Below are 26,327 nucleotides of genomic sequence, written 5' to 3' on the forward strand. Positions count from 1 at the left end.
AAATGGCAATACCTCCACCTCCACTTCGATTCACCAGTGTTGAGCCAGCTGTTCTCCCAGAAGTTAGGATTTGTGATAAGCACTTTTTTTTTCATTACAAGTTTTACTTACTTGGCTCTTATGACTCAAATACTACTGAAAGAACAGAGTGCTGAACATGTGCTGTTCTTGACTGATATTACAGTAGTCTCCATGGGACTGCATGTGCTAGAGCCAATGCAAGTAAAGCAAGGCACCAGTGAACTCATTACCTAGCACATGGACCAATTAGTCAGTGGAGAGGTAAATCATGGAACATCTTCAAGCAGTGATAAACCTCCTTCTTTGTGTTTTGCTATCAGACGACTGTATTGCTATAACATAGAATGTCTATCTTGCGACTGCTCCATAGGATATCTTCAATAAGTCTCATCTGTGCTTTGGATGCATGAGTAAGAGCTCCTGGGTGTGTCCAAGACCTCAGAGCTTACAGCATTAGCTGTAGGCATCACAAGTCATTTGGTGCCTAAAACATTCTGTACTTAAAAGCAGCCTACCAGAGCCCCCTCCCAGCCCTTCGCTGCTGCGTGAGAGCACGTACATGCACATACACCAAGTAGCTGCTGGCTGCCTAGAATATTTTCTAAAGGTAAAGACAACAACCAAGCACTTATTCCTGAGTGGAAAGGACAGAAAACAGTTACTGTGGTTTGCAGAAGTAACATCTATAAACGCCAAAGTGCAATAGAAACTGGCAGGACCGTAAGGCACGGATGTGAAAGCGTTGTGCCATTTGCTGTAAGCACCCTATGCCAACAGCTCATTCCTAACCGCATAGTTATTTCACAGACACTCAGCTCCCAGTTATAAACAGCAAATGCAAACTAAAGAACCTCTTTTTGGTGAAAAATGCGTCTTCGGGGATGGATTGCAGATTCCCCTGTTTGTTTTGAACAGATGAGCTAAGGAATCTGCTTCCAACGCTGATTCGCACATAGCGGGAAGTAACTGCTCAGTCCATTAATTCTGGGTTCCAGCACCAGCAAAGAAACCGTTCACATCAAGCTGGTGCAGAATTTGTTTCTCCTTCCAGCATGACAGTGTGAGGTTACCTGAGGCTCCCTGATAGCTCAGAAGATGAAAGCTCAGCTTCCTTCACCTTGGAGAAGAGCAAGAAATCTAAAGGAGTGACTCACCCCAACGAATATTAATCCTCTCATCACATTTTAAGGTGACGTGGGGTTTCAAATGCTCAATTCCCACTTTGTCTTTTCTGAAGAAGCTTCACCACTGCGCATACATGGGTTAAAAAAAGAGGGTACTGATCACAGACCCCAAGAGGTCCCCTCTCCTCTCAACAGAAGTCTGCGTGATAACAAGAGGTGCTACTGTAGAGATCCAGTGCACGTTTTAAACATAGTGATCAATTCTAACTAGTTGGGATTCAGCTTCACGTTACGCTTTATCAAACCTCTCTACATACTGCTGTCCAGAGGACACAGCTGCTCCTCTGAACATCTCTGGTCAAGTTTGAGCCATACTTTTGTACAGGATCAAATTTGTTTTCATTGGCCAGCTGGTTTTCCACCAGATCAGCCACCTAATTCAACTCACCCCAGAGCTGCACAAGCTGCCCCAAGAAGGGACAAACAGAGCTAACCAGAACAGGATGGAGCACTGAACTGATCCAGAACAGGATCAGCCCATTGTTAGATCAGACTAAGCACAACACGAGGTGCTACACTCAGTCTGTTCAAACATTTCTCCCAATAGTTGCCATGGACATCTAGTAAGAATAACATCACCACTGTGATGGCTCTTTGCTCCTGCAGCAATACCAGAGTCAGACTGCGCCTTTCAGCAGTTTGGTTTTCAGGTCAGAAACGAAAAAAGGACTATGTAGTGGTTATATTGTACTGGGAACAGTGGGCCACATATGGGGTTTTTTTGAGCTCTCCTTGCCCAAGCTCTTCAGAAAAATGTCAGCATTTTAATACCTAAATAAGTGTACTTAATTAGGATACAGCACAAATGATAACAAATTATATAAAAAAAATCTGAAGGTGCATCAAATATTTGGATGTATCACTTCTCCAACTGAAAGGAACAATCTGCAAAATTGCCCTTAAACAAATCACCAATTGCTTTGTTCAGAATGTGAAACACATTGCAGCAGAGTAGGAAAGGGGTAACACTGTCTGGAATAGCTACACATGAAGCTCATTGTCAAAGACAGAAACAGACTGTTTGTAAACAGAACACATGCAAAGTGAACAGAATAAGCTATGACATTCAGTAATCTTTGTAGGCATGTTTTGCTGTAATAACATTTTACTTCCTGTTTGGAAGAATACTGTACAAGCTGGTTGGTATATGTTCATTAAAATCCATACCAGGCGCAATTCTAATTTAGAGAAACCAAACCCTTATTTAAAACACAGAAACACAGGACAGTAAGGTAACACGAGAGCAGAGGTGGTCTGGAGTTTACTGTTATTTTAAATTCCAGTCTGAACAGCTAATGTAAATCTCTGAGCACGTTGCCGTTACTTCAATTTACTCATAGAAGCAGTCATGTTAACTTAGGCTAGAAAGCTGTTTTGTTATACATTCCTCTATATTGCCCTAGAAAATACCTCAATTAGCCAGAGCCCATACAAATATTTAAAAAATTAACTTCTGCATGGTAGAATGTGGTATTTCTTTAATTACAGGTCAGAGATCATTTAGTCATTTCCCCTCCCATCTCCTTAGCCTCCTCAAGTTTCCTGGATTTTATAAAAACATTTCCCTTCCCAACATATTTTAATTATAAGCTTGAAGTTTTCCATTTCCCTACCTGTATTGTAGTGTTCCCACCTTCCAGAAGGGCAATGGCTAGCAGGATGCTTTCATGGAAGACTCTGTCACTGGTGGCATTCATAATGAGATCTATGACCAGGTTGGATGCTCCTTCTTTATCCAGATGACATTGGACATCTGCCAAACTCATCTCACCTCGGCTCATTGAACTCGATCCAGAGCTTCCTCCTATAAAAACAATCATAAGAAACAGACAGATTCAAATCCTACCACCTCACAGTGATGGCACTTATCTTCTGATTCAAGTTATTAATCTCACTTGAATGATGCGCACATGTTTATCAACAGTAATGAACTCAGCTCCTAGCATTTCTGCAAGGAAGAGTTTTTAACTTAAAGCACAGACTGGGCATGTTCTAAGATGAGCTCTTTACCCTGCTTCAAAGTGTCCAAGTCTGCAGAAGGTGGTGTACAGAAGACAGCCCTGGAAGGCAGTAGGATGTAGTTATTGCCACTGCTGCCTTCGTTAGGAACAGGAAACAGAAAGAAGGCTGGTGTATTGGAGCAGTATTCTGGAAACAGCGTGGATTCAGACATACAAAGAGAAGTAAAGGCTCTGAAGGATCAGTGAGGAGATGGAGAACAGGTAAAACACATTCCAGAGGATGGCAAAGCCAATGCTATCCTTCTGTGCAATTGCAGAACCGTGAACTTCACAGATAAACAGATCAAGCAAGAGGAGCAAGCCCGAATTTGAGAAAGAGGCAGGAAGAACGGCAACGGAAGCAAAACACTGCAGAAAGTCGAAGAGTATGGCAGTAGCAACACAACACAAGCACTAAACAGCAGGGGGGGAATAGGGGCTTGGGGACTTCTTCAGCAATCATCTCAAAAAAAATAAACTGTGCTTTATAACTGACTTCAAACTGAACTTTTGCTCATCCTAACCTGCAATCTCTCTGTGATATAATAAAATGTTCTTGTTTCAGATATGGTTAATCTGACATCCTTATGAGCACATTTCCCTAACATTAATACAAACATGAAATTGTTCAGGTTTTATAAACACATTCATTCAACGCAAAGTCACAAAATTCAAGTCAACCCAAGATAGTATCTGGAAAGTATAAAAAGCTCCGCCTGCTTAATTTTAAATTACTTTGTCAAATGCACTCAAGAGAAAAAGAACACTGCTCTCATCTGCATGACGAAAAAGCAGTTGACATGATCAGAGGCAAGAGAGTGATGCTCCACTCAGTCTAAAGTGGAATCCCGCAAGGAGAGTTAAAACACATCGGAGTTTCTAAAGCTGAGAGTGACCTTCAAGCAGGACTTCTTCCCCATCCATGTGAATAGTTTCTTCTTTTTGGGGATTTCATAGAACAGAACAGTAGAGGAGGCAAAACCCCTCTGTTTCACCTGTAAAACACCGATTCATCAGGCAGACACAGACACACAGCATCTGGCAGGGCAGAGCACACGAACCACTGATGAGCAGGAGCACGTCCTACCTCCTGCCCCGGCTTTGCTGGTGCCTCCAGAAGACAAGGGGCCATTGCCAAAGGTGGTGAGGCTCTCGCGCCGTCCTGCCGGTCTCACATTGCCGTAGTAACGGTTGACCAAAACTTGCCTGAGTGCCTCACCCTTGATTCAAAGAGGATAATGAAATCATGATGTGAGCTTAATAAATAAACAAACTACTAATATTCAGTAGAAAGGGGACTGCTGTTATTAGCCTACTTGTAGTGAGAGTGCCAGAACTGAAACTCCAAAGATGTGGAAAAATCCACTGAGCATTTCCTGACATGCTTGGACAGGCTGGGACACTGGGGTGAGGGGTGTCATGGGGCTCAAATAAGATTATGGGTTCTCAGCACCAGAAACAGCTATAAGCTCAGTTTTGCTTTGAAGCTTTCTAGACAGATTTATTCTCAAAGAACTTTTGGTTTTTTTTCAAATCAAGATCTATTTTCTCATTCTTACACGTAAACAAGTTGCATCTGTACAGCACCAATATAAAACGCAGAGAAGAATTAAAGAAAGAGTAACATTAGAAATGATTTTGTGCGGAAGCAATCCCATCTTCTCAAAACTATCTTATTGCGCCATTTCATCAATGTCATAGGCATGCACCCTTTTCTTCCCTCCATCAGTAACTGATGCAATCTGTCTGCCACTGAGCAGACACCGGAGCGATCCCTGCTGCATCCCAGCTCTTTGTTTCCCGCTTCCGTGCTGGCAGCTGCCTGAGCCGCCCAGTCACGCTGGCAGTCAGCATCTGAGCACATGAGCCCGCAGACACTGCAGGCCACCAGTCCTCAGATAACCCCGACATCCCAGCCCCGCGCCCTGGGAAGCGCCCAGCACGTCCTTGCAGAGCACACGCTGCTGCCGTCACCAGAGCAGAGGAGACCAAAACATCTCCTAGGTTGAATGTTAACCTGAAAATGCTGCACTGCTCTCCCTTAAGACTGCACAGGAATTCCCAGTAATCCAGAGCACCGTGCGAAATTAGCAGTACTGCCAGCCATGGGCAGACACACAAACACCACGACTGGATTCACAGCTTTATAAGGTCTTTGTGCAAAAAATGGTGAGCTGGTTATTATTTTAACTGGGAGCTGCTGCTCTACTAATGGCAGCACGCTGTGGTTACAGCGGTAGCACCCTGAGACCAGTCTTGAGAGAGGGGAGAGAAGGGATTTTCTGGGGACTCAAAAAAAAGAAAATCATTCATCTAGTCAAGAAGATTTCCATATTAAAAACATCAGGATGAACTAAAGTATCTCCATCTCCACTAACAAAACAAGTGCTTGACACTGATTTTCAGTTGAATTTCAAACAAAATTAGCTGTCTGACAATAAATTCAAAATACCATTAACTGTGATGTTTAATATATTAGCTCTCACGTAAGTGAAACTTTCATTTTTAAACTTGGACATGAGACCTTTAAAACACAAATAAGTAAGTGGAACAACGTAAATGTGCATTAATTGGCTTATACAAAACTCCAGCACAGCCCGCAGCCTCACTGCTTTTGTTACAAAGTTGGCATTGACAAAAAGTAACTTAGAGAAATCCTTACACCCCAATGCACTGGGAAGACCAAAACGTGCCTGTCAATTAATAGATCTTCACCAAATTTCAGACATCACTTCCAAACAGAGAAGCCCAGCACCTGCCAGCAGCTCGTCAGGGATCACTGCCCTCCCTGCAAGGTTGGTGCTTATGTCAGGGCTCCCGCCACCACCTGCTTCTTGTCACTACAATTTAGCAAATTAAAAATTATTACTATAGATAATTAGTATAAAAACTGCAGCACAGGACCTGCATTTTATTGAATTGGATGGGGGAAGCGGCAGGGAGACATGATGAAGAATAAACACAAGGAGAGCTTTCCAACCAGCTGCTTCCAAAGTCCCCCCCTCCCCCAAAAAAGGAAAAAAAGGCGAGTTACTTTGGAAGCAACAGTAGAAGAAGATGAGCACTTCTCCAAGGGGCATATGCTTCCTATCACTGCTTGGGCCAAACAGTGAACATATAGGACAGGCAAGAGACTCAATTCTTTTAAGAAGCCAACTCTTATTCCAGAGGAACTACTTCGACTGACAGCAACACGAGAGTGTTTAGTACATGATGTCGTGCCTAAACCATCTTTCTGCTCTCAGTCTGGCAGGTAGGGGAGGCTACATGACAGAACAGGGCCAAGCCAGAAAAAAACCCCAAACCCTTAACTACCTCCTCCTTCGCTATGTGTTCTGATCAGAAACACAACTTGATACCCGTATGAGCCCTATGCCAAAAATCAAGTTACAATACAGCTGTCACATTACCATTTTCCTCTTCCGTTAAACTACCTGGCAGCCATCATTATCAACTAGCATTTAAAAACAGTAATTTTTACTTCTCACTACAAAGATCAAACACATATCTAACTATAAAAATCGCTGTTCAGTAAACTATCTCCTTCTGAATTCAGAAGGGTAACTAAAGTTCCTGGAGTTGTGTCTATACTTTCCTTCTGGTCCACCGTGGAGCAGAAGGCAACTTCTATTCTGCAGTCAAGATAGTTGGGGTGAGTGAAGAAACCTCCCCGAGCTACTGCTCTGAGGACAGACCTGCAGCACCTCTATTCTGTATAGAAGCAGTGTATCCAAAACAGGACAAATAACCAGAAATTACAGTGGGAACACATACTGAGAATCTGTTGTTCTAATCTAAAAGTGTGCTGATCCGTAGTGGTTTTTTTGAGATTTAGTAATCCACATTCATCAGCATTTCAAATTCTAACCAGAAAGAAAAACTTCGTTTCCTACAAAATTATTCAAACCCACTGCGTTAGCTAACAAGTATATGAGTATGTGATCAAAGTAGAGGGGAGAAAAAATAAGTGGTATTTAAGAAATGTTATAATTAATTCAGCTGCAATACTTGGCTCCAGAACAGTTCTTTAACCATCATGTTACAGTTGTACACCACTTTGATGCGTACAGTATGCAAACAAATATCAGATGTGTGGCAGCAATAAGAAAAATCAAATATGCTACCCAGAAAAAAAGAAAAAAACAGCAGCATCCAGTTTCACTTGCATTCACCATCAAGGTAAACTAACAGTAAGCAGTATGCAAACACTATTGCACATGTATCAGTAAAGCAAATACAATACACAACTCAGTTTAAGTGATACCAAAAACTTATTACAAGCGTTAAAACAGAGATTCTTTATAACTGCTTCACTCTTAAACATTATCAGGTCGTTTCTATGATGTTGCCAGCTACAAGAGCAGAAGAAATAGAGAAGTGTATTAAGAACACTGATTTTGCAGCTTGGCCACCTGCGAAGGGGGAGGTGTGGCGAAAGTAGAGAAACCCCACAAGCACTGATTAATCTCACTTCATCATCATGCAGTCATCATCAAAGGAGAGTGCTTTGAAAGTGTGAACAGACTACACCAGGATCTGAGGTTTAACTCAGAGCAGCCAATCACTTGCCCCTTCGATTTAAAACAAAAGAAAGTGCTCCAGCTCCCCATTTTTTAAGTGTAGTTGATCATTTTAGATTTTCCAAGAGACTGCCATCAAGCAGTTAAAACACAGAAGTTGTTTACATGACTTACACTTCTACTGTTTAAAAGGAAAAGGTAGAGGATTAGTTCTGAATGTGCTTGACTGCTGTACATACCCTTCTATGATCCTCCAGTTGCCTCTGTGGTAGACTTTGATCAAGCTCCTGCTGTGCACGCAGAAATTTCATTTGAAAGCAGAACAACACTAAAGAGACACTAACATCTTTGCACTCATGGAAAATATTAAGGGAGGTCACAACTGAAAGCAAGGGGGAAGATGAGGAAGACCGACCAACAAGCTATCTAAACAGAACATCTGCCCTCAATTAGCTCTGGCAGTACTTAACCAGTCTGCTCTGCCACCCTCCAGCAGACCACCATGGCATGCACATATGCCAACACATTCTCATGGATTTAAAGAAAATACAAAGTCTGTCTAATTTTACAGTTATCAGTAACACAAGAGTTTTTAAGAACTCAAACCTTGCATGCCCATGCATACATATACACAGATACACACACACACGCGCAAACATCCTGTCCCACTATACACACGCTTGCAGTGGAAGTGTAGGTACGTCAGTGTATCTGGCCGTGGTCAAGAAAGCTCTTTTGAGACTGTGGAGGGCCTCTGACAAAACCTGTGGAACTTCTGTTCCAACGCCATGGACTTCAGAGATGTTTCACTGATTTACTGAACAAAGTCCCTTGGCATATGTATGTTTCCAAACAAAATTTCTCATGTTTCGGATACTAGGCATCTGAATGAAGCAAATTTTCAGGAACGGAGCTTCTGCTTTGTAAATTTGAAGTATGATGAAGTTTTGCTGCTTTAAAGCATTCTGAAAATGTGTAGGAAAAAATGCTGTATACGGGGACCCACCTTAAACCAGGAGCCATCTCCCAAGCATCTCAAAGTCATTCTATGACCACTCAGACTTTGTTTAAACACTATTCCACAAAAAACTGCAAATAAAAAGTCTAAGCCACCACAAACTGCATTTTTTCCCCTCCTGATTTCAAAACACATTTATAATCTTCAAATTCATATAGCTCAGAATATCAACACTACCCTAGATTTAGACTGCCATGTGGTTTCAGTTAGGTTTGCAGTGATGCAGCACGCAGTTGTACAATCTACTAACACCATCTCTGGCTGTCCCAGTAATTTCAAAAGAATTTGAGATTACAGAAATTTTTATGCCTTCATTTCAGCAAATAATAAGTGTTAGGCAAACTGATGTTGCGGTGATGTGCCTATATAGCTAATTCAAGGTTACTAGCTCTATAGCGAAGGTGTGAAGTGACCATTAACTGTTTAACTGTGGCATTGGAAATGGGACACCCAGGTGCTCTGGGATTATGAAGCTTCCACAAACTTCTGACACTTCCTTTTCCTTATCAAACTTCTAAAATATATGACACAAAGGGAAATCAAATTCCGTTTTAGGAGCCAGATAAATGAAGTCTCATTTTGGTAATGCAGGAGGAGTTGAGTTGAGAGGAGACATTTCAGACAGTGCCTTGCTTAAAAGGCAAAGGGAAATAGCTGAAAGACCTGCACTACCTTAGACTGATTCCAACACTTGTTTTTTCAGTTCCTCACTTTGTCTGGGAACATAGTTTTGGGATGGGTTTACATGCGTTTATATATTTTCAGACTGTCATGTTGATCCTATATGGGATTAAACCACAAATCTACTTATATTCACTCTTTAGCACCACGCAGGAACACACATTTCACAAGGTTTTTACCAACAAGACACTCCACCAGGACTACTTCAAAACACCAATATTTGCCTGTTGTACAAATATAGGTGGGTGACACACCTCTATAGGGCTTTCCGTTTCTGGAGGTTGCGGCAGCTAGTTGAAAGTAAAATGCAGAAAAATTAGTCATTCTTCAACAATCTTTCATCCCAACAGAGATCTCTAGTGGTCAACACTTAGGGGAAGGGAGCTAGCAAAGCACTTGACTCAGCTGAATCATCACAAATTAATTACAGCTATAATTACTGTTTACACCCTCCCACCCACCCAGCTCCTAAAAGGGCTACATTTTGGAATTTTAGCAGGTATCCTTTGAACATCCCAAACTACTTTGCATGAACACAGAGGCACAAACAAAAAGCTTTAGTTGCAGGTGCGCACAGGTCTGCACTGCAGAAATGCGATTTTGGGCAGCCTGCTCAACGCACGCACTCGGGATCTGCAACAGGCAGAGGGCAAAGGCAGCACACCCCCATCCCCAGCACGGAGGAGGAAACCAGGGCTGCATGTCACAGGAAGGCAGCAGCCTTACAGTGTTAGTTTAAAAAAAAACACTTTCAGTGGATTCTCATCTATAAACATACTTTCCCCAAGATAAAAGATCCACGATACAGCACCAAACACGAGCAATGAAATAAAAGGCTTAACGGGGACACCTTTTGAAATTTAAAATGCTGATCATCACACTGAAACAGATGAAGACAAGCAACTTTTATCTAGTTGAGTATAGACATACAACAGAGACCTAAACATTTAAATGAAACTGCCTAATTAATCGTGGGCAAATTGATTTAACTTCTCAGGAACAAACACTAAGAAATAAGACAAGGACGACAGAGTAATGCCAAATTAAGTCAGCTACTCATTGTCTGTGTCTGCCTAGAGGGCACACAAACTAGACAGACAAATCAAGCATCAGCTGGGAGAAAAAATGTGGTATTTTTTATCTGCTACCTGCTGCAGCCTAGGAAATTCACAGTAAAAGAAGAGAAAGGCCACAAGATCCACAAGTCTAAATATGGAGAGACTTCATCTTCCCAGGAAGGAGCCAGAGGAGTGAGCGCTTCCCCTGCAGTGCTCCGTGGGCAGGGGCTCCTTGGTCAGGAAGAACTGTTCTCAATTCTCCTAATGGACATTCCTCCTGGCTAATTCACACGGCCTTCGGTATACCATTTCCTTGCATTGTCACCACTCTTGGAAACTTTGCAAGCATGCAAACCATTTCTCTCTTCATCAAATTGAAGCAGGAAGTATTTAAGCCAGAAGACTAAAAGTTAACAGGAAGAACCTCATTTACGCAGAGGCACATACAGTTCCTGCACAGCCCGCTTTGGACACCCTTGCTGCTTGTAGGCTGGATGCTGGAAATGCCGTCTCAAGTCATTAGGGAGTCTGGGCATATTGTTCTTATTGAAGACAATGTCTGCACAACTTTCTTCAAAGCAGAGCATAAAATTCCTCCTTCCTTGAGTAAACAACAGCAGCAAGGAAATTGTGCCTATTCCCCTGTGAGGGAAATGCATACCTTCATTCCCGGGAAGAGTGAAGCTGGCAAGTCAAGCGGGCATGACTGCCACCAGATAATGTACTGGACTTCAGATTTCCAATGAAAGCTTCCTTATTCTTAGGCTTATACCATGACCCAAAATTCACCAAACATACATCTACATTTTGGGGCTGAAAACCAGCACAGACGAAGAATCAGCATGAAATTAGTTTGATCTTTCCAGCTTAATTGGAGAAAGAAAAAGGATATATTCTAGATAGTAAATGTCTATGCCTTCCTACTCGAGCACAGACAGCATGTATAAATAGATCAGCATGTTCAAACCAGCCCCGCGAACTCATCTGAAAGCAAAATCTACTGCCCTTGGCAGTTCTCGATGGATCATTCCAAATAAGCATGGCCTTCAGCAATCTTTCAGCAAGAAATTAAACTCCAGTACTGAATTTGTTATCCTTCAAGTCAAAATAGATGAAATTAGCAAAGAATTATTGAGCTGTAGTTACTGTGATAGGCTTTGCACTATACCCTGCGTTTTGCAACAGCAAAGTATCAGCTTATGCTTTACAAGAAGGATCGAATAGGGTGGGAGAGCAGTCTGAAGTAGTTATTTCGCTACATTTCTTGTGCCTCCATATACCTCAGCTCTCCACCTAACAAAAACTCTGCTGTTTTGGGGACAGAGACAAGTTTGCAGAATACCAAACAGTGGCGAAGTGAATGCCACAGACACAGTGGAAAGCTTTCAAACTGGACCTTAATAAAAAGGGAGAAGTAGAGCATACCAAGGAGGAGTACAATGTCTTTTGCTGCTATTAGCAGTAAGCAAAGTTCTTTACAACCTGCTGCATAACATCCCATCTTCCTTTGAAGTTTCCATTCCCACAAGGCTGGCAAATAAACCAGGAGAATTACAATTTCTTTGACCTGTCTGTGACTGCAATGCTGCTACCATACGTTTCCCCAACATAGATTATGCGTGTTTCCCAGAATGGTCTTTATCTGACTCAACAGTGGATATATCCACCTCAAAAACCACCAAGGCAAGTGACAGCTCAAGTATGAACTCATTATATCTTGAGTTACAAGATATGGAAGAGGTTTCAGTCCCTTTTCCTTTATGGTTTTGAGGAAATTATGAAAGTTTTATTTTCATTTGCTTTCAAAGTAACAATTAAGATGAAAGCTGTCTAAATCTGTCTTTCACAGAAAATTCAAGCAACTAGCACTGTGGCTAAAAAAGTGGTTTGAGGAAGCACAGTAAGATTTCGATTCGGGGTTAAAGCCTCAGGACTGCTTTTCTCAATTTTTTTTTTAAAAACTTAATTATGTAGTAAACATCCAGAACCCTGAGCACTGAAAAGACTAGAAATGCATTTAAAAGACAGGTTGAGATTCCAGATCACAAAAAGTGGGTCTGCTGTGGACAGTGGCTTCAGCAAAAAAAAAAAAAAATAATTAAGGGGAATTAGTGTTATCAGATCATCCCACATCTTTCTGTAAGCACATACACACAAACACCTTAAAAAAACTGATCCTTTTCTCTTCAGCCTCAAACTCTGGCCTTCTGACAAAACCATAGAGAGAAACCAGCACACGTCTAAGCATGAACCTCCACCACTTCAGGTGATCTCTAAGTTCAAAGGACTGAGGGGTGACAAACCTCAGGCTGCTTGATTTCCACAGGCTGATACCATCTTCCAACCTAACAGATATCTCCTTTAGGCAATTTTCAAGTTAGTACCTAAGTTGGATCCAAAGGTGACTAGCTGGGACAAGGCAGCAGTAAACTGACACCTGTTCTGGGAGACCTTCAAGATCAACACTGAGCATTCTGAAGAAGCTTAGTCAATCTAAATTGATTTGGCTCAGCAGAGTAGCAATGGTAAGAAACAAGATACCCTGTGCTGCACAAGAAGTTGGGTTAAATTACTCAAGAGTTACTTCTAGTTCTAAAATCTGTGAATTCAGGAACCAACCCAACTCCATGCCAACGGGGTCTAACTGGTATGAGGAGAGAGATGTGGCATAGAGAAGGAAATAAAAAGGGGAAAACACAACGACAGTCATTCAGCCAAAGCTCACATTAAGCTTTTGATAGTTAAGTTGTATATCCATATACAAAGAACTATAGTGAAGATCTCAGCCATTGTTATTCTGAAACCATGGCACCAGCTCTTGCGTTACCATCTCCTGGAGCAGGAGTTCCAGTGGGACTGGCTGTTTACATACAGCCCTGGAAGTCCCTTTCTACTTTTTCCTCCCTTTCCTGAAAGTCTCCTCTTTTTTCTGTGAAATACATTCAGTAGAGTTCTTACTTGAAAGACACACAGCAAAAGCACCACCTAGTCTGACTCATGACAACAGAGCAGAGCACAGTTAAGTTCCTATCCCTCGTGACTCTTCAAATAATACCAGAACACTCCACGTAGGGTACCTGCTTGCCAAGTCTTCTTTGAAAAGCCAATACTGCTACCTTCAGAATCAAGAAAAAACTTGGATAGGAAATTTCTAGCCTCTGCAGATGATATGTAGGTGTTTGTTAAAAATGCATCTGACTTGCTATGGATAAGCTTCAGGGCAGAGGGGAATAACTGGGTACAAAGAGCACTGAACTCCTTCCACAAACTTCCTACGTTACAGTTCACCAATGTAACAGACCTGCGTCAAAGTTGCCAAGAAGTCTATTTTTAGTGATAGTGGATCTCACATCTACATACATCAAGAGGACACAGGAGATGTGGAGCAGCATCTTGTCCTGGCACAGGTTTCTTTGATCTGTGCAGCTCTCCCAGCCGTCGCAGGAGACACATGGGCTTTACAGGGGGCAGAGGCAGCCCCTGGTTCTCAACAGCGCGTGATGGAGCATGAAACAACATGCTCACACCCTCTCACCCTGCTGCTGCAGCGCACATCCGTATCAGGGATGTGGCTAAACTTCCCTCCCCCTTACCTCAGTGAATCTGCAGAGACTCTGTGCGGTGCCAGGCGATGAGGTGGGAAATTTGGCATGAGAGTTGTCAGTGCCTCCACTGAAAGGTCACAAAGATCTGCCTACAGGAGTGCCTTCTCTCATTTTCCAGAATTTTCAGTTGAGAAAGCATGTTTTACTTGGGCTGGGGCTTTCCCAGAGACCTTGGTCTCTGATATGCCATTGACCTTCAACAGCAGTGCAATCACTTGCTTCTCATTAAATCATCAACTTCACAGGACTTGTACAATAACTGAATGTAGTAAAAACTATCTTCACCACATATTTTACATTAGCAATTTTAATTAATCAGTAAGATGGTATAACTTTTTTGTTGTTGTTACAAATAACTATAATAAATGTTCCAGTCGCCTTTTCCAACGACCTCACCAATTCCAGTTTATGCAATAAAAAAGGTCCAAAGATAGCAGGATTTCTGAAGGAAAAAAATATAAGGCAGCCCACAAAAATTTATGAGAGCCTGCATTTCCTCTGCTTGAGACATAACAAGTGAAGCACTGTCTAAGTGCAAAATATACAAGTGAAAAGACCACGGAGCAAGATCTCTTTACAACGAAAATAATTCTTAAGTGCATCTCTGCAGCATGTAAGAGGTTAATACATTTTTCCAACTCCAACAAGAATATGCATAAAACAGCACATATTTTGTACCTTAGTCAGCTGTCATACCTTTAGTTTACCACTGATAAAGAATGCTGAGAGGGTTATTTGAGTCAACTGCTTTGAACCAGGATTTTCAGTTCCCTTTTCACCTACTTGAAACCTCAAGACCAAAGTGAAGAGGTGAAAAAAAACCAAACCCAAAACTACATTGAGTTGGTCTGCAGGTGTATTTTGCTGGATACCGTTTTATCAGCTGTATAAAGAAGCGTCATCACTGAATAAAAATTAAAAAAACCACCAACCAAAAAACCCTGGGATGTTACTTTTTTCAGTTTAACTTCAAATCCTAAAAAAGACTAAATATTTACATAGGAAATTCCAGGTTCTTATAGTTTTTCTGGATCCAGCATTCCAGTGTTTGCTGGACCCTTCCCAGGGCCCCACCAGCCTTGTGGGACGCAGGGACGGCAGCAGACCAACCTCTCTTCACCCCGGCAAATAACATCTAGATCCAACGGTATGGGGCTTTCCAGTGGTCACGGGAAGCATGGGTAGCCCCACAGGGACAGCAGCTACCGGTGTACTCTCAGGGGCCGACGCAGCCCGCAGTGACTGTAAACATCTCCACCGCATTTATTGGCAATTACTGCTGAAGGTCACACATCAGCAGCAGGCCTAAATTCCAGGAAAAAAAAGCTGTTCTTATGTAACTGCTGCCTGACTGTTGGCAGGTGCCCAGCAGAGCAGCTCACTGCAATGTGGCTGGGAGGGAAGGGAGGAGAAAAAGGAGAGGAAAAAAAAAAGTAGGACATCTCCCAGCCACTTCAGCATCCTGAGCATGCCACCTGCAGGTCAGCATTAACACTTCTCTACTTTTTATTCCATAAAATCTTAATGTACTTCTCCAGGATACATACATTTTACTGTTCAAGACTGGCACTGCAGGTGGAAACTGGGCCATTCTGTCCCCAAACGCCTATCTGGACCGAGTGGATAAGAACGTCTTGTTGCAAACTGAAATGCATCAGCAGGGAGAGACCTGTGCTGCCTGAACTGTCCTGGACCACAGGGAGCCCACGGTGAATTTCACCATCTCAGCTTCAGATGTGAAATGCCACAAAATCTGCATCTCTATCAGGCCTGGACTTCTCAGAAGGTTGGAGATTAAATTTGAAATAAATTAAGCTGTTATGTCTAATTATGACTGAGGTTTAGTTATCACTGTTGTGCGAAGATTCACACTTGATGGCATTTGTGGCAAATTTATCTTGGTCCCGAACCTCTTCTCCAAGAGACCAGCATTGTCAACAGCTCCACCAAAACCAATTACAGCACTTTGAACAAAATAAGGATACTGAGCCCAAAAAGGGCCTTTATAGACAACATGCCAGTGCCCTGCCTTGTTGGTTTCTACTTCATTACTTGAGAAACCTGCACAGAACCAATGCCAAGACCACCCTACTTAGCAATTCAGCTCAAGTCAGACCCCTTCAGCTCCTAAAACCTGCCCAAGGCTTGGGGAAAGCTCATGGAGCCAAAGAAGCAGTAGTCCTGCTGCAAAGCAAAAGACAAACTCTGAGAACACAACTCCCCGAGATCAGGACAAGACCCAACACAACTGTATTGCAAGTACGGTTCTAATCAGGTGCAAAGTAGTTTTCAGTATCTGAGGGGTTTGGTTTTCTAACAAAACAAATCGCGTTTCCCATCCATCTTTCAAGATGACTTTTCTACTCTTTGTTTTAATATAGCTCTTGTGCAGCCCCTATCTGAAATGTCTATGCACTTCTACAAGTTTACAGGAACCTGAACGTTTGGGAAAGACAGCAAGATAACTGTCATTTTTAATGTATCCTAATTTCTGTCGACAGAAGAAAAACCTTTTACGGGAATCTTGCCACAATAGCAGATGCTGCAGAGTTGGAAAAAAAAAAAAAAAAACCCCAAAAAACACACCAAAACCAACCACCTAGAAGAGCCTCACCGTATTTCTGCCAGACCAGATCATGGTCCTCAGGTTATAGTAATATATGTTGAAAACAAACATCTCACTACAATGCTTCTCCATGGAAAACTACAGTTCCTTCCTGTCCCTCACTTCGAAAAAAAAAGGTAATTCCAGACAAACGCCTCAATGGAAAGCACGTGAACTAAGCCAATAGTGTTGAACCATACCAGCTCTCCCCTCCCTTTCTTTTCCACAACTCTTCTTCAGCACTGCAAATGCTCCAGCAGCCCCAACAACTCCACCAGACATTTGCAGGGGTGCTGTGGACCTTGCACTTAGGTTGACGCGTTCACCGTCTTTCCTGTTCTGCAGGGGATTTCCTACCATCAAGGTGAATTCCAGCATTATTCATGCAGTCAAAAGGGCACTCTCTTCACTCACAAAACATTAAGGGGGACTATAACACAGATTTTCTATCATGGCTTTTAGTAACAAATGCATGGACCTCCTGGCATTTTAGTAGCTTTATTATTTTGACTCACCACTCGCTAAAACTACTTTGCAGCAAGCAACTAAGATATATAAATCAACCTACATATGCGATCACAAATACTATGAAATTGTGCCATAAGGCAGTTACTTTAATAGTTCTACCCCGAGGGAGTAAGAGCATTTCAGCTGCTACGAAAAATTCAATTGCGCATAGTCTAAAAGAAAAAAAGTTAATAATTTCACTAAAAATCAAGATTTCTGTATTTTTTTTTCCCTAAATGTTTAGTTCTCATGATTGACAAAAAGGAGGGAAGGAAACCCCAGGATTTCCCTTGGGACTTGTCAGTGGTTCAAGCCCTGTCTGAATCCCTTTCTGTAAGCAGCCAGTGCTCATTGCCAATGGTTATAAACACACCTGCTCCCTCCATGCAGTCATTCCATCAAGAAGCAATAAATTTCCTTCTTTGCAGCCTCCAGACCAAATCCTAAATTGCTCTGCATGCTCTGGCTGATTTATTGCACATTACAGCCAGAAACTGAAGGGGAAAGTTTCGTATTATGACTTAATTTGCAATTAAACAATTCAAGTTCGTCTGAAGTTTCTCCAAGATAAAATTATATATATATATGCTGTTCTGGAAAGCTGCAGTGCCACATAATCTAAGAGGCCTAATAACTGACAGAAATGTTAATGTGCTACAGGTTAACTTGACAAGAACCTGTGTAATCCTCAGGTAAAAGGGATGGAAAAAAGTTTTGGTTTATAAAAGAGAAGAGTAAATAATTGCAGCAGAGAACAGACACCTCCGTACCTACACACTACTAGAAGTCTGGTGTGAAGGTTGGAGACACAACTGAACTCTCTCACGCCAGCACAGGTCAGAGGCGACTCCAGGGCAGTAAATGGACTCTTGACACACAAAATGCTGCCCTTCTCACCAAAACCAGACCCTCACTCTGTGTGTACATCCTACCCACCAGCTACCTGCTATGCATGCTAACAGAATGGGCACACTAAGAGCAGAAACCTACCACCGCAGAACACAAGAGAGAATACTCTGAGCTGTTCTTCTAGCTGAGGATTTTCTGATAGAGCTTTTTGTTGAAGATGAAACTGGTGATGGGAGATCCATAAAATAGTTCTCAGGAAAAGTATCTCAGACCCTGTCTGGACCTTCTGCTCCAGCCAGAATGACAGTGACTGCAGCAGCCTGTGGCACAGCAGGCACCTGAGCATCCCAACCAGCGGTTAGGTTAAAAACAAACCAAAAAAGCGACAACTCCAGCTTGCTCTTCCCCTAAAAGCCCTGCTGACGGGAAAAGACCCTCCATCCCAACCCCAGGCAACGTGTACAGTTTTTGGTCTACTTTTATAACAAACAGTACAGTTTTCAAATAATTTTCAACAGGAAAGATCCCCAAGTATCATTTGGTTCTCCAAACAAGGTTCATCCAGCTGAATTCAGCTGATCAGCATCAAAACTAAACACTTCTACAGACAGCAATTTACCGTGTATTTCATTATCTACTTGACTGAATAAAGAGCAGTAATATTGTAAGTGGTTGAATTTTGTTCCAAATAAAAGGTTGGCATGGGAGACAATGCATGGAACAAAGCACAGAGAAGAAAACGTTTCTTCTTTTACCTGGTATTTTGGTAAAATAAGGTGCCAGTCAACCACTTCCTCAGTATAGTACATTTATGCAAAAAGAATCTCAAATTTACCGCCCCCACATCAGTTTTTTTTGAGCTGGATGAGGAAGTTGCAACAGCAGAGATAGCTCAGCTCCCTCCCTCCACCCCATGCTCTGGTGCCTGAACCAGACATACGACTTTTAAAAGTCCTTAGAAAGCTTAATTTCAGTTAAACTGAAAGTCCTCTCTCAAATACGGGTTTTCTGCCCATAAACCAGCTACATACAGCATAAATACAGTCCATGCTGTTGTACTGCCAGCTGAGGGCACGTTTTTGATGGGAGGAAGCTTTTCACACAGAAATAGCTTCAGAAGTCGGCAATTTTCATAGGGTTGCACCACAGTGCTTTCACAACACATCCAAACGTTTTACATGACTTTAAATACCAAACCTTGACTAAGAAGCAACAGGAAGTCCAGCAAGATGCTTTGAGAATAGCGTGACTGTCAACTCTTTCGGTAAAGCCGGCAATACAGTTTCTGCACAAGGACCCATTTGTGTGCAGCACTGCTGCCCCCGGCCACACCATGCCCTGCGACGAGAGTGATGGCTCTCACGAGTCCGCACATGGAGACACCTTACTCAGGGTCTTCTCCAGCTGGCTTCGGGTAGGTTCTGACAACTCAGGTGAACACCATTAAACCTCAGTATTCAGTTTTGTTGAAAAAGCCTGTTCACCAATTACACAGTAATTAGTCCCGTACTAAATGCTCACATTTTAATGGTGCTCGCAGCAGCTGATGCTCCAAAAGCATTCAGATCTAGTCCTAAACTTTATGGGATCTACTGTGGTACCAGATGATGGCACACTGAAATTATAACTGCGTTTAGACTAAAACTCCAAGTAACGGCACATGGAATTAGTTATGGTAACTATTCCCAGCATAGACACAAGGCAGACTGAAAACTCAACTAACTCACTGACACAGGCATACAAATTAGAAAGCTCAGTGCCGAAGAGACAACAGGACAGATCACAAAGCTACTCATAAAACAAACACCATAGAAACAACACTGTAGAAAATAAATAAAATTAAAACCTCAGCATTATCCAACTCAATGGTAATCTGCCGGAAAAGAAAAAAAGGGGAAGAATTGAAAGCAAGCATTAGTAAGAGAAATTACATATCAACTTCATGTTAGGATCTTATAAATCATTAATACTTTAATACTGCAAATCTAACATTGAGTATTTTATAATTGGCATGAGTAACATTTGCAAGCACGAGGATGCGGTGGGTTAGGGAACCAATACTGGTGGAAGTGCTGCGCTAGTGAGCTTTGGAGGCAGGATGAGCCCTGGCTTTGTTCCTGTGCCAAGTGACAAACCATGCGGGCTGGCTGACTGAGATCCAAGAACTTCACCCTTGGGCATAAGAGTCATCACCGGTGCAAGCTGTAAGCAGCAGGAGTGCAGAAGCTGGATTTCCAGTTTGGGAAGAAAAATGGGAATTTTGAAATGTAAGTCCTGCAGAAGTGAGGCTAATCATCTGGTAGGCACCCAGGAAGAGGAGTATGAATGACATGTTTCAGCAAAGTAAAAAACTTGGGTCTAGCCTACACTGTCAATGTAGTGAAGTTTTCTGCCTATTAAATATACCACAGTATGCCACCCATCACCGAGCGAGCCTAAGCGCGTGCCAAGATAAGGAGTCTTTAGCAATATGTAAAACTTCGAGCCTTCCCACAAGCTTCTGTACATCTGTGTTCTCACCACAGTTTTTGCATGCTGCAGAGGAATCCCAGCTGTTTCATGAAGGCCTTTGCTAATGGGAGCAGACAACACTGCATTCCCATTACATTTCCCACCTACAAAAGGGACAAGCACATGGGCCAGGAAGGTGTGGCATTTTTATATTTGTGCTGGAAGATTAAGTGCAAGAGGAGTACAATCTTTTTATAAAACAGATTGTTCCAGGGAGCACCACATGGTATTACAGCAAAATCACACACCATGCCAAACCTACCATAGTGCTCTGCTGCTGATCACAACTTTGAAATGACTGCTGTCAATTCTGTGAACATCTGACCTACAAGGAATGCTGCTTGCGTGATCAATATGCTAGTCACAAGAATAAGTTCTGCCACCTCTAGGTATGTAGGGACTGTATTTAGAATGGGTGCATAAGGGGAATTTCCTTCCCTTTTTTTTTTTTTTAACACTCCGGGATGATTTTAAAAACAAAAGGTATCGCCTTTTTAGTGGTGATTAAATGCAGTTATATGAGTCACGAGAGAGAATAAATACGATTTCACTTCTCACAGCCAGACAGTGAAAGCTGTTCTACTACGACTAGCAGTCTATCTGTAAGCTATGAGCTGCTTTTTCATACTCGGAAATCCACTTCACAGGCAAGCATATTCTTATCTTGCATTATGTAACTGATCTGCTGTTTCAGAAATTACACTTCGAAGATTTTTAGACTGTTAGGGGTCTGAGGGGTGCAGTTTATTTTAATTTTACCTTCTAGAAACACTGTTTCACCCAAGTTTGTAAAACAAACAAATGTAAGGAGCTCCTGTAAATGGAATTCCACTTACATCTGAGTGGCAGACTGCATTCAAAAAACAAAACCTCAAAGCTCTCATTTGTGTTTTGTTTCTGTATAGTATATATCATCCACCCTTACATGAATTCATGTTACCCTGGACAGTCTCTTCTTGTCTATTTTTAACAGGAGTATGTATGTACGCTGTTATGCTAATGAAGTATAAAGCCAAATTTATGATGACAGAATCTTTCACATCCCTAGGTATGGGCAATGGGAAGTACCAACGTTCTACCCTTACTAAAAACAATCATTTTGTCCAACTCCGTTTTGCAGAAGCAGATTAACTTCTGCAGGTGCCAATTAGTTCCCTTTCAGATCAGACTTCAACTATTATGTAGATGTCAGTAAAGGGACGATAAATCTATAGACTCCCTGCTGTAGACATGGGGCTGGGGAGAGGACAGGAGGTCACCACACAGGGCTTCACAGAAATGCATTATGGCCCAGCACATGACACTGCAACTTCAGCAGAAGAGGACAATGTATTGTAAGTGAGTAACCTGCAGTTGCTGCCCCTTCCCACCTATGCTGCATATACATGCTCCCTTCTTGTGGTTGACAAGGGCATTCCCTCAGTCAGTGAGTTTATTAAACAATACTACTATTGCAAAGTGGAAAAAAAAAAAATCCCTAGGTAGGACTGCAGGTCTAGAGCAAAGTAGCAGCAGAGGGCAGAAGGTGGGCTGGGTCTCTGACAGCCAAGAGTTAGGAGCAGCACATGGGAAGAGCGTTCCCTGACATGGCAGAGGGCACAGCGCTGGCCATCCCTACCCGTAGGGCATTTTCCTGGGAGTCTCCCGCTCACTCATGGCGCTGCTGTGTGCTCAGCTGGGTGTGCTCTGGTAACAGCTCCCACGCGTGCACGTGTTCACCCACACGAACACAGCCTCCTCGCTCCACTTGCTCTCCCTCCTCCAGGTCCCCATGCTCTGGTGTGTGATCACCTGTCTCTTGCTGGACTAGCAACAGAGCAATATGTCTTGCTCCTGTATCCTCCTCACTTCCAGCTCGGCCAGCCAAAGCAGGGTCACGCGTGACATCCCAGCTGCCAGTCAGCCTACCAATGCTACGAGTTCCGCTGCTTACACAGCATCTCTCTCACCTGTGGTTGCCACTATAGCTACAGCGATAAACAACCATTATTATTATGAAACTGTCTTACCTCAGAGTTTTTTGCCTTTGTGCGGTGAATCTACCACTAAGCAACAACTTGAAACCCCACTACAAGCAAGAATTGGACATGAGACACCATCTGCTCTCAGGCACAGATTCCCAGTTGCAGTGAGCATCCTTCCACACCACTGCTTCCTCTAGTCCCAGGTGGCAATTCTCAGTTGCTCATGGGTATTGTTCATGGGGAGAGTGTATTGTTTTGTACACCCACCATGTGGCATGGCAATATCCTGGGTAGCTTAAAATGCATGACATAATTTGACTAGGATTTTGAGATTGATTGTAGGACTGTCTAGATGCACAAATATATAGGCATATACACACTCGTCTGATTCAAATAGAGAACAGATCTATATCTACAGAAAAATGATTTCAGCAAGACAAAGGAGTTATCAGAAAGGAAAAGAAAAACAACCATGGGTGGGTGTACACAGATTCCATCTTAATTCACAACAAGATGATGACTCATATATATAAATTAAAATTAAACTACAAAATATGCTCTTGTTGCAAGGTTATGTGAGCTGATGAAGAGTCACCTAGACTCAGAAAACATATAAAGAGATTATAGCCTTCATAAAAAAGTAATGAAATAATATATTTTTACAGTGCCAGCAACTGCAGAAATTCAACAAACTTGCAAGTTTAAAGTAGAAAAGCAACAGAAACAAGCTTACCTTTTAAATTACATATGAAGTTATTAGTTAGCTAAAAATGTTTTGATCGTGATCCAGTACTGAAGTGCTTACATATAGCAAACACAGCTTGAAAGAGTATGAATTTTATTTTCCTTTACTGAGTAAAAACAGTGTTTAACAGAACGATGAACTGTAAATTACATTACCTTTTCTCCATAGCCTCTATCTTTGGTCATCATTTCCCTGAGCGTCTGTAATACTTTAATACATAGTTTCTCCTCATTCTCCTCTAGCAGCTGTTTAGTATGCTTTATTAACCTGAAAAAAAAGCAATAAATCACAGCTTGTTTTAGTACTAGTTTTCTAAAAATGAGATAAAATACATGCAGGTGTCACTTAATTGGTTTAAGCTGCAAACAAGTTTCATTATCATACCATTATACAACTATCTTGTGAACATTCTCTCAAGAACAACATTCAATCAGCTACCATGGGCTTCAGTGAAGCTGCAAAGGGAACTGCATCCCCTGCCTCAGCAGGACAACAGCCAGACGAAACCCTTTGACTACAGACAGAAAGGAATCGAGGGGCAGTGGGACTACAACTTGCAGGTCCTCCAGAACAAATGTTTAACAGAAAGAAATATAACTATTCCACATACTATTTGGTTAAAAAAAAATAAGAGTCCTGGATAATGCAGTTGGAAATCCATCCCACGCAGCATTTGTTTCTTGCTCTGGTACCTAGATTCTATAAACTCTATATAATCCATGCCTCCAGAAGATGATCTGAGAAGACTGATTCTGCTCTGAATTGGCCTCTAAGTGACCTTAGAATCTTTCCCTTCCCTTCCTTTCACATGTAGAAAGCACCTGCACTGGGTGAAGCACATGGTAACAGCCAATTCTGACATACTTGCCGCAGCACCAAGTGCTGCAAGATCAAGTACCCTGCAAACATCACTAGGGTGGAAGGCAACACTAGAGTAACAGGGATTACGTCAGAATTTACGTGTTTATACTACTGTTTGACACCTATCCTGCAACAAAGTCAGAAACTCTTAAGTATCAGCTGTGAGAGTGCGTCAAGCAGCCTTTCCCCATCCCCAAGAGCTTTCCCACTCCTGCTCTCCCCAAGAACAAATTGCATTTATTATGTCATGAAATGCTCTGGCTCACATAAAGTTGGGCAAGAGGCCACTGTGCCACAAAGCATGGGAAGACTGAGACAAAAGCAAAACATAAGAAAAACCCTCCCACCAAGCCAGAATTCAGGACAACTTACTTGCAAATGAAACCTCCACTTTCACATTTCCTCCTTGCATCTGTGTTCTCTGGGAAGAGCAGTTCAGGCCTGTGAAGCACATCTACCAGTACTGACAACTCTGCCTGGACAAGAGGACGTAGGCGATCCTCTAAAGCTGATACGATGTCCTAGAACATTACCATACCGAGATTTTAAACAAACATTAACTACATATAAATGTATATGTAAATTAATTTTATGAACTTCAAAAAGGGACAGCACAGGTAGGTCTATCCTGCCTCAACAAACTAGATCAAAGACCTCTCAGTTCCATCACGTAAGACTTCCAGTTTTATCATTTAACAATTGTCTTCTAAAAGGGAGCCCTGATTCCCAAACACACCCTCAGATTACTTAGTTCCCCTGCTATCTCCATCTTTGTAGGTGCTCTTTGCCATATATGCAAACAAAAAAAGGGTAGCTTCAGAGCAGCACAGAACCCCCGTGATAACGATCAGGTTATTTATGCTTGCATGACCTAACCAAAAAAGTACTCATGTTAAAGTTGCGCAAAAAATAAAATTCTTCCCCTTTTCATCCATGTTTGGAATGCTATAGCTACCTTAAAATGAAACCACATTTATCCTACTACTTAAACAAGTAGACGATACTAACATACCTCTGAAGCCGGAAAGTTTAGTCAAATTGAAATGGACAAATAGACAGGAATAGATAAAGAAGGAAAAGCTATTTCAATAAGAATGGGTTGGGCAGTGTTTTCACATCACATGATATAAGTTTACATAAAATTAGTTAGAACTGTTGGCCAGAAAAAGCTTCTGGCCAGAGAACAAATCTTCAAAGGATAAAGGCATCATTCAAGATAATGGATTAAATTTGGTATAAAAAAGGGATTATTGAACTTTCCACAGATCTGAATAGCATATAGCTATAACACATCAATTCCTATTTCTATCATGAAGCATTATGTTTAAATCATGGTTTTAACAAATGGTAATGCACACACTTTGTTTCAGGGAATGACTTTGACTGCAACTGGTTCACAAAGAACATATATATCTATTTATTTCAAGCTCTGCAGTGGTTTCCAGGCAGGGCTGTGGCATCTTTTGTTGCATGGAGAGGTTTGGTGTACAAGGAGAAAAGCACTGGAGAGGTTTGGAAGGCTGTGGTGGTAAAATAGTCCTGTCTTATCAAAGAAACGTTACTAACGGCGGAATAAGGATAAAGAACACTAAGTTCCACTAGCTTCAAATACCAACACTACCTAGGATTAGTACTTCCATATCCATTAGCTGTGCATGTTCAATTACCAGTCTTGATACAATGGTTTACGTTTGTTTTTATATACAGTATTATATATTCAGTATAACCTAACTTAGTAAGCACATAGCATTTTGACTAGTTAATTCCCAAATGTCCTTCTACTTAGTAAATTCCTCCTTTTGTGTAGAGGTGCAAGTACGGGCTTATCAATGAAGGAAGGGGTGCTGTGTAGTCACCTGTAATCTTTCAATTATGTTTCGATAATCTCTGGAGGCAGCAAGCACCGAATCTCTGCGGGCAGCATTCCTTGCAGTCATTCGCCAGTTCATTGCAGTCTTCTGTACAATGTTATGAGATTTCAGGAAGAGATTATTGACCTGACTGTCCAAATCTACAGGAATAGCAATTGCTCGGCTTTTTGCTGCAACAAGAAAAAGTTCATAATAATCAACTCCTTCAGCCCACGTATTAAAACTTATGCAAGAACAAACACGACAAACTATTTGTGACTCCTCCTACAATCTTCTTCATGGGCACGTTAAACCATGCAATGTTCGGTCCCTGCGTAATTGGTCAGA

The 26,327-nt window shown here is 41.9% G+C and overlaps 1 protein-coding gene across 10 annotated transcripts in view; it reads right to left on the reverse strand.

Moving 5' to 3' along the window:
• The window catches only part of ITPR1 (inositol 1,4,5-trisphosphate receptor type 1), a 177,856-nt gene that overhangs the window by 60,932 nt on the left and 90,597 nt on the right, over positions 1-26,327 (reverse strand). For 4 of the 10 annotated variants that reach the window (XM_054076439.1, XM_054076438.1, XM_054076436.1 and 1 more), the window contains 8 exons: positions 25,986-26,170; positions 24,502-24,650; positions 23,424-23,535; positions 19,895-19,921; positions 9,679-9,714; positions 7,965-8,015; positions 4,293-4,425; positions 2,819-3,009 (listed from right to left, as the gene is read on the reverse strand). In XM_054076439.1, coding sequence (XP_053932414.1) covers positions 2,819-3,009; positions 4,293-4,425; positions 7,965-8,015; positions 9,679-9,714; positions 19,895-19,921; positions 23,424-23,535; positions 24,502-24,650; positions 25,986-26,170 — 884 coding nt within the window. The remainder of the gene's footprint in view (positions 1-2,818; positions 3,010-4,292; positions 4,426-7,964; positions 8,016-9,678; positions 9,715-19,894; positions 19,922-23,423; positions 23,536-24,501; positions 24,651-25,985; positions 26,171-26,327) is intronic. The other 6 variants (XM_054076444.1, XM_054076443.1, XM_054076437.1 and 3 more) reach the window with 2 other exon arrangements.

This window comes from Cuculus canorus, chromosome 11, assembly GCF_017976375.1.
Source record: "Cuculus canorus isolate bCucCan1 chromosome 11, bCucCan1.pri, whole genome shotgun sequence".
NCBI classification, from domain to species: Eukaryota; Metazoa; Chordata; class Aves; order Cuculiformes; family Cuculidae; genus Cuculus; species Cuculus canorus.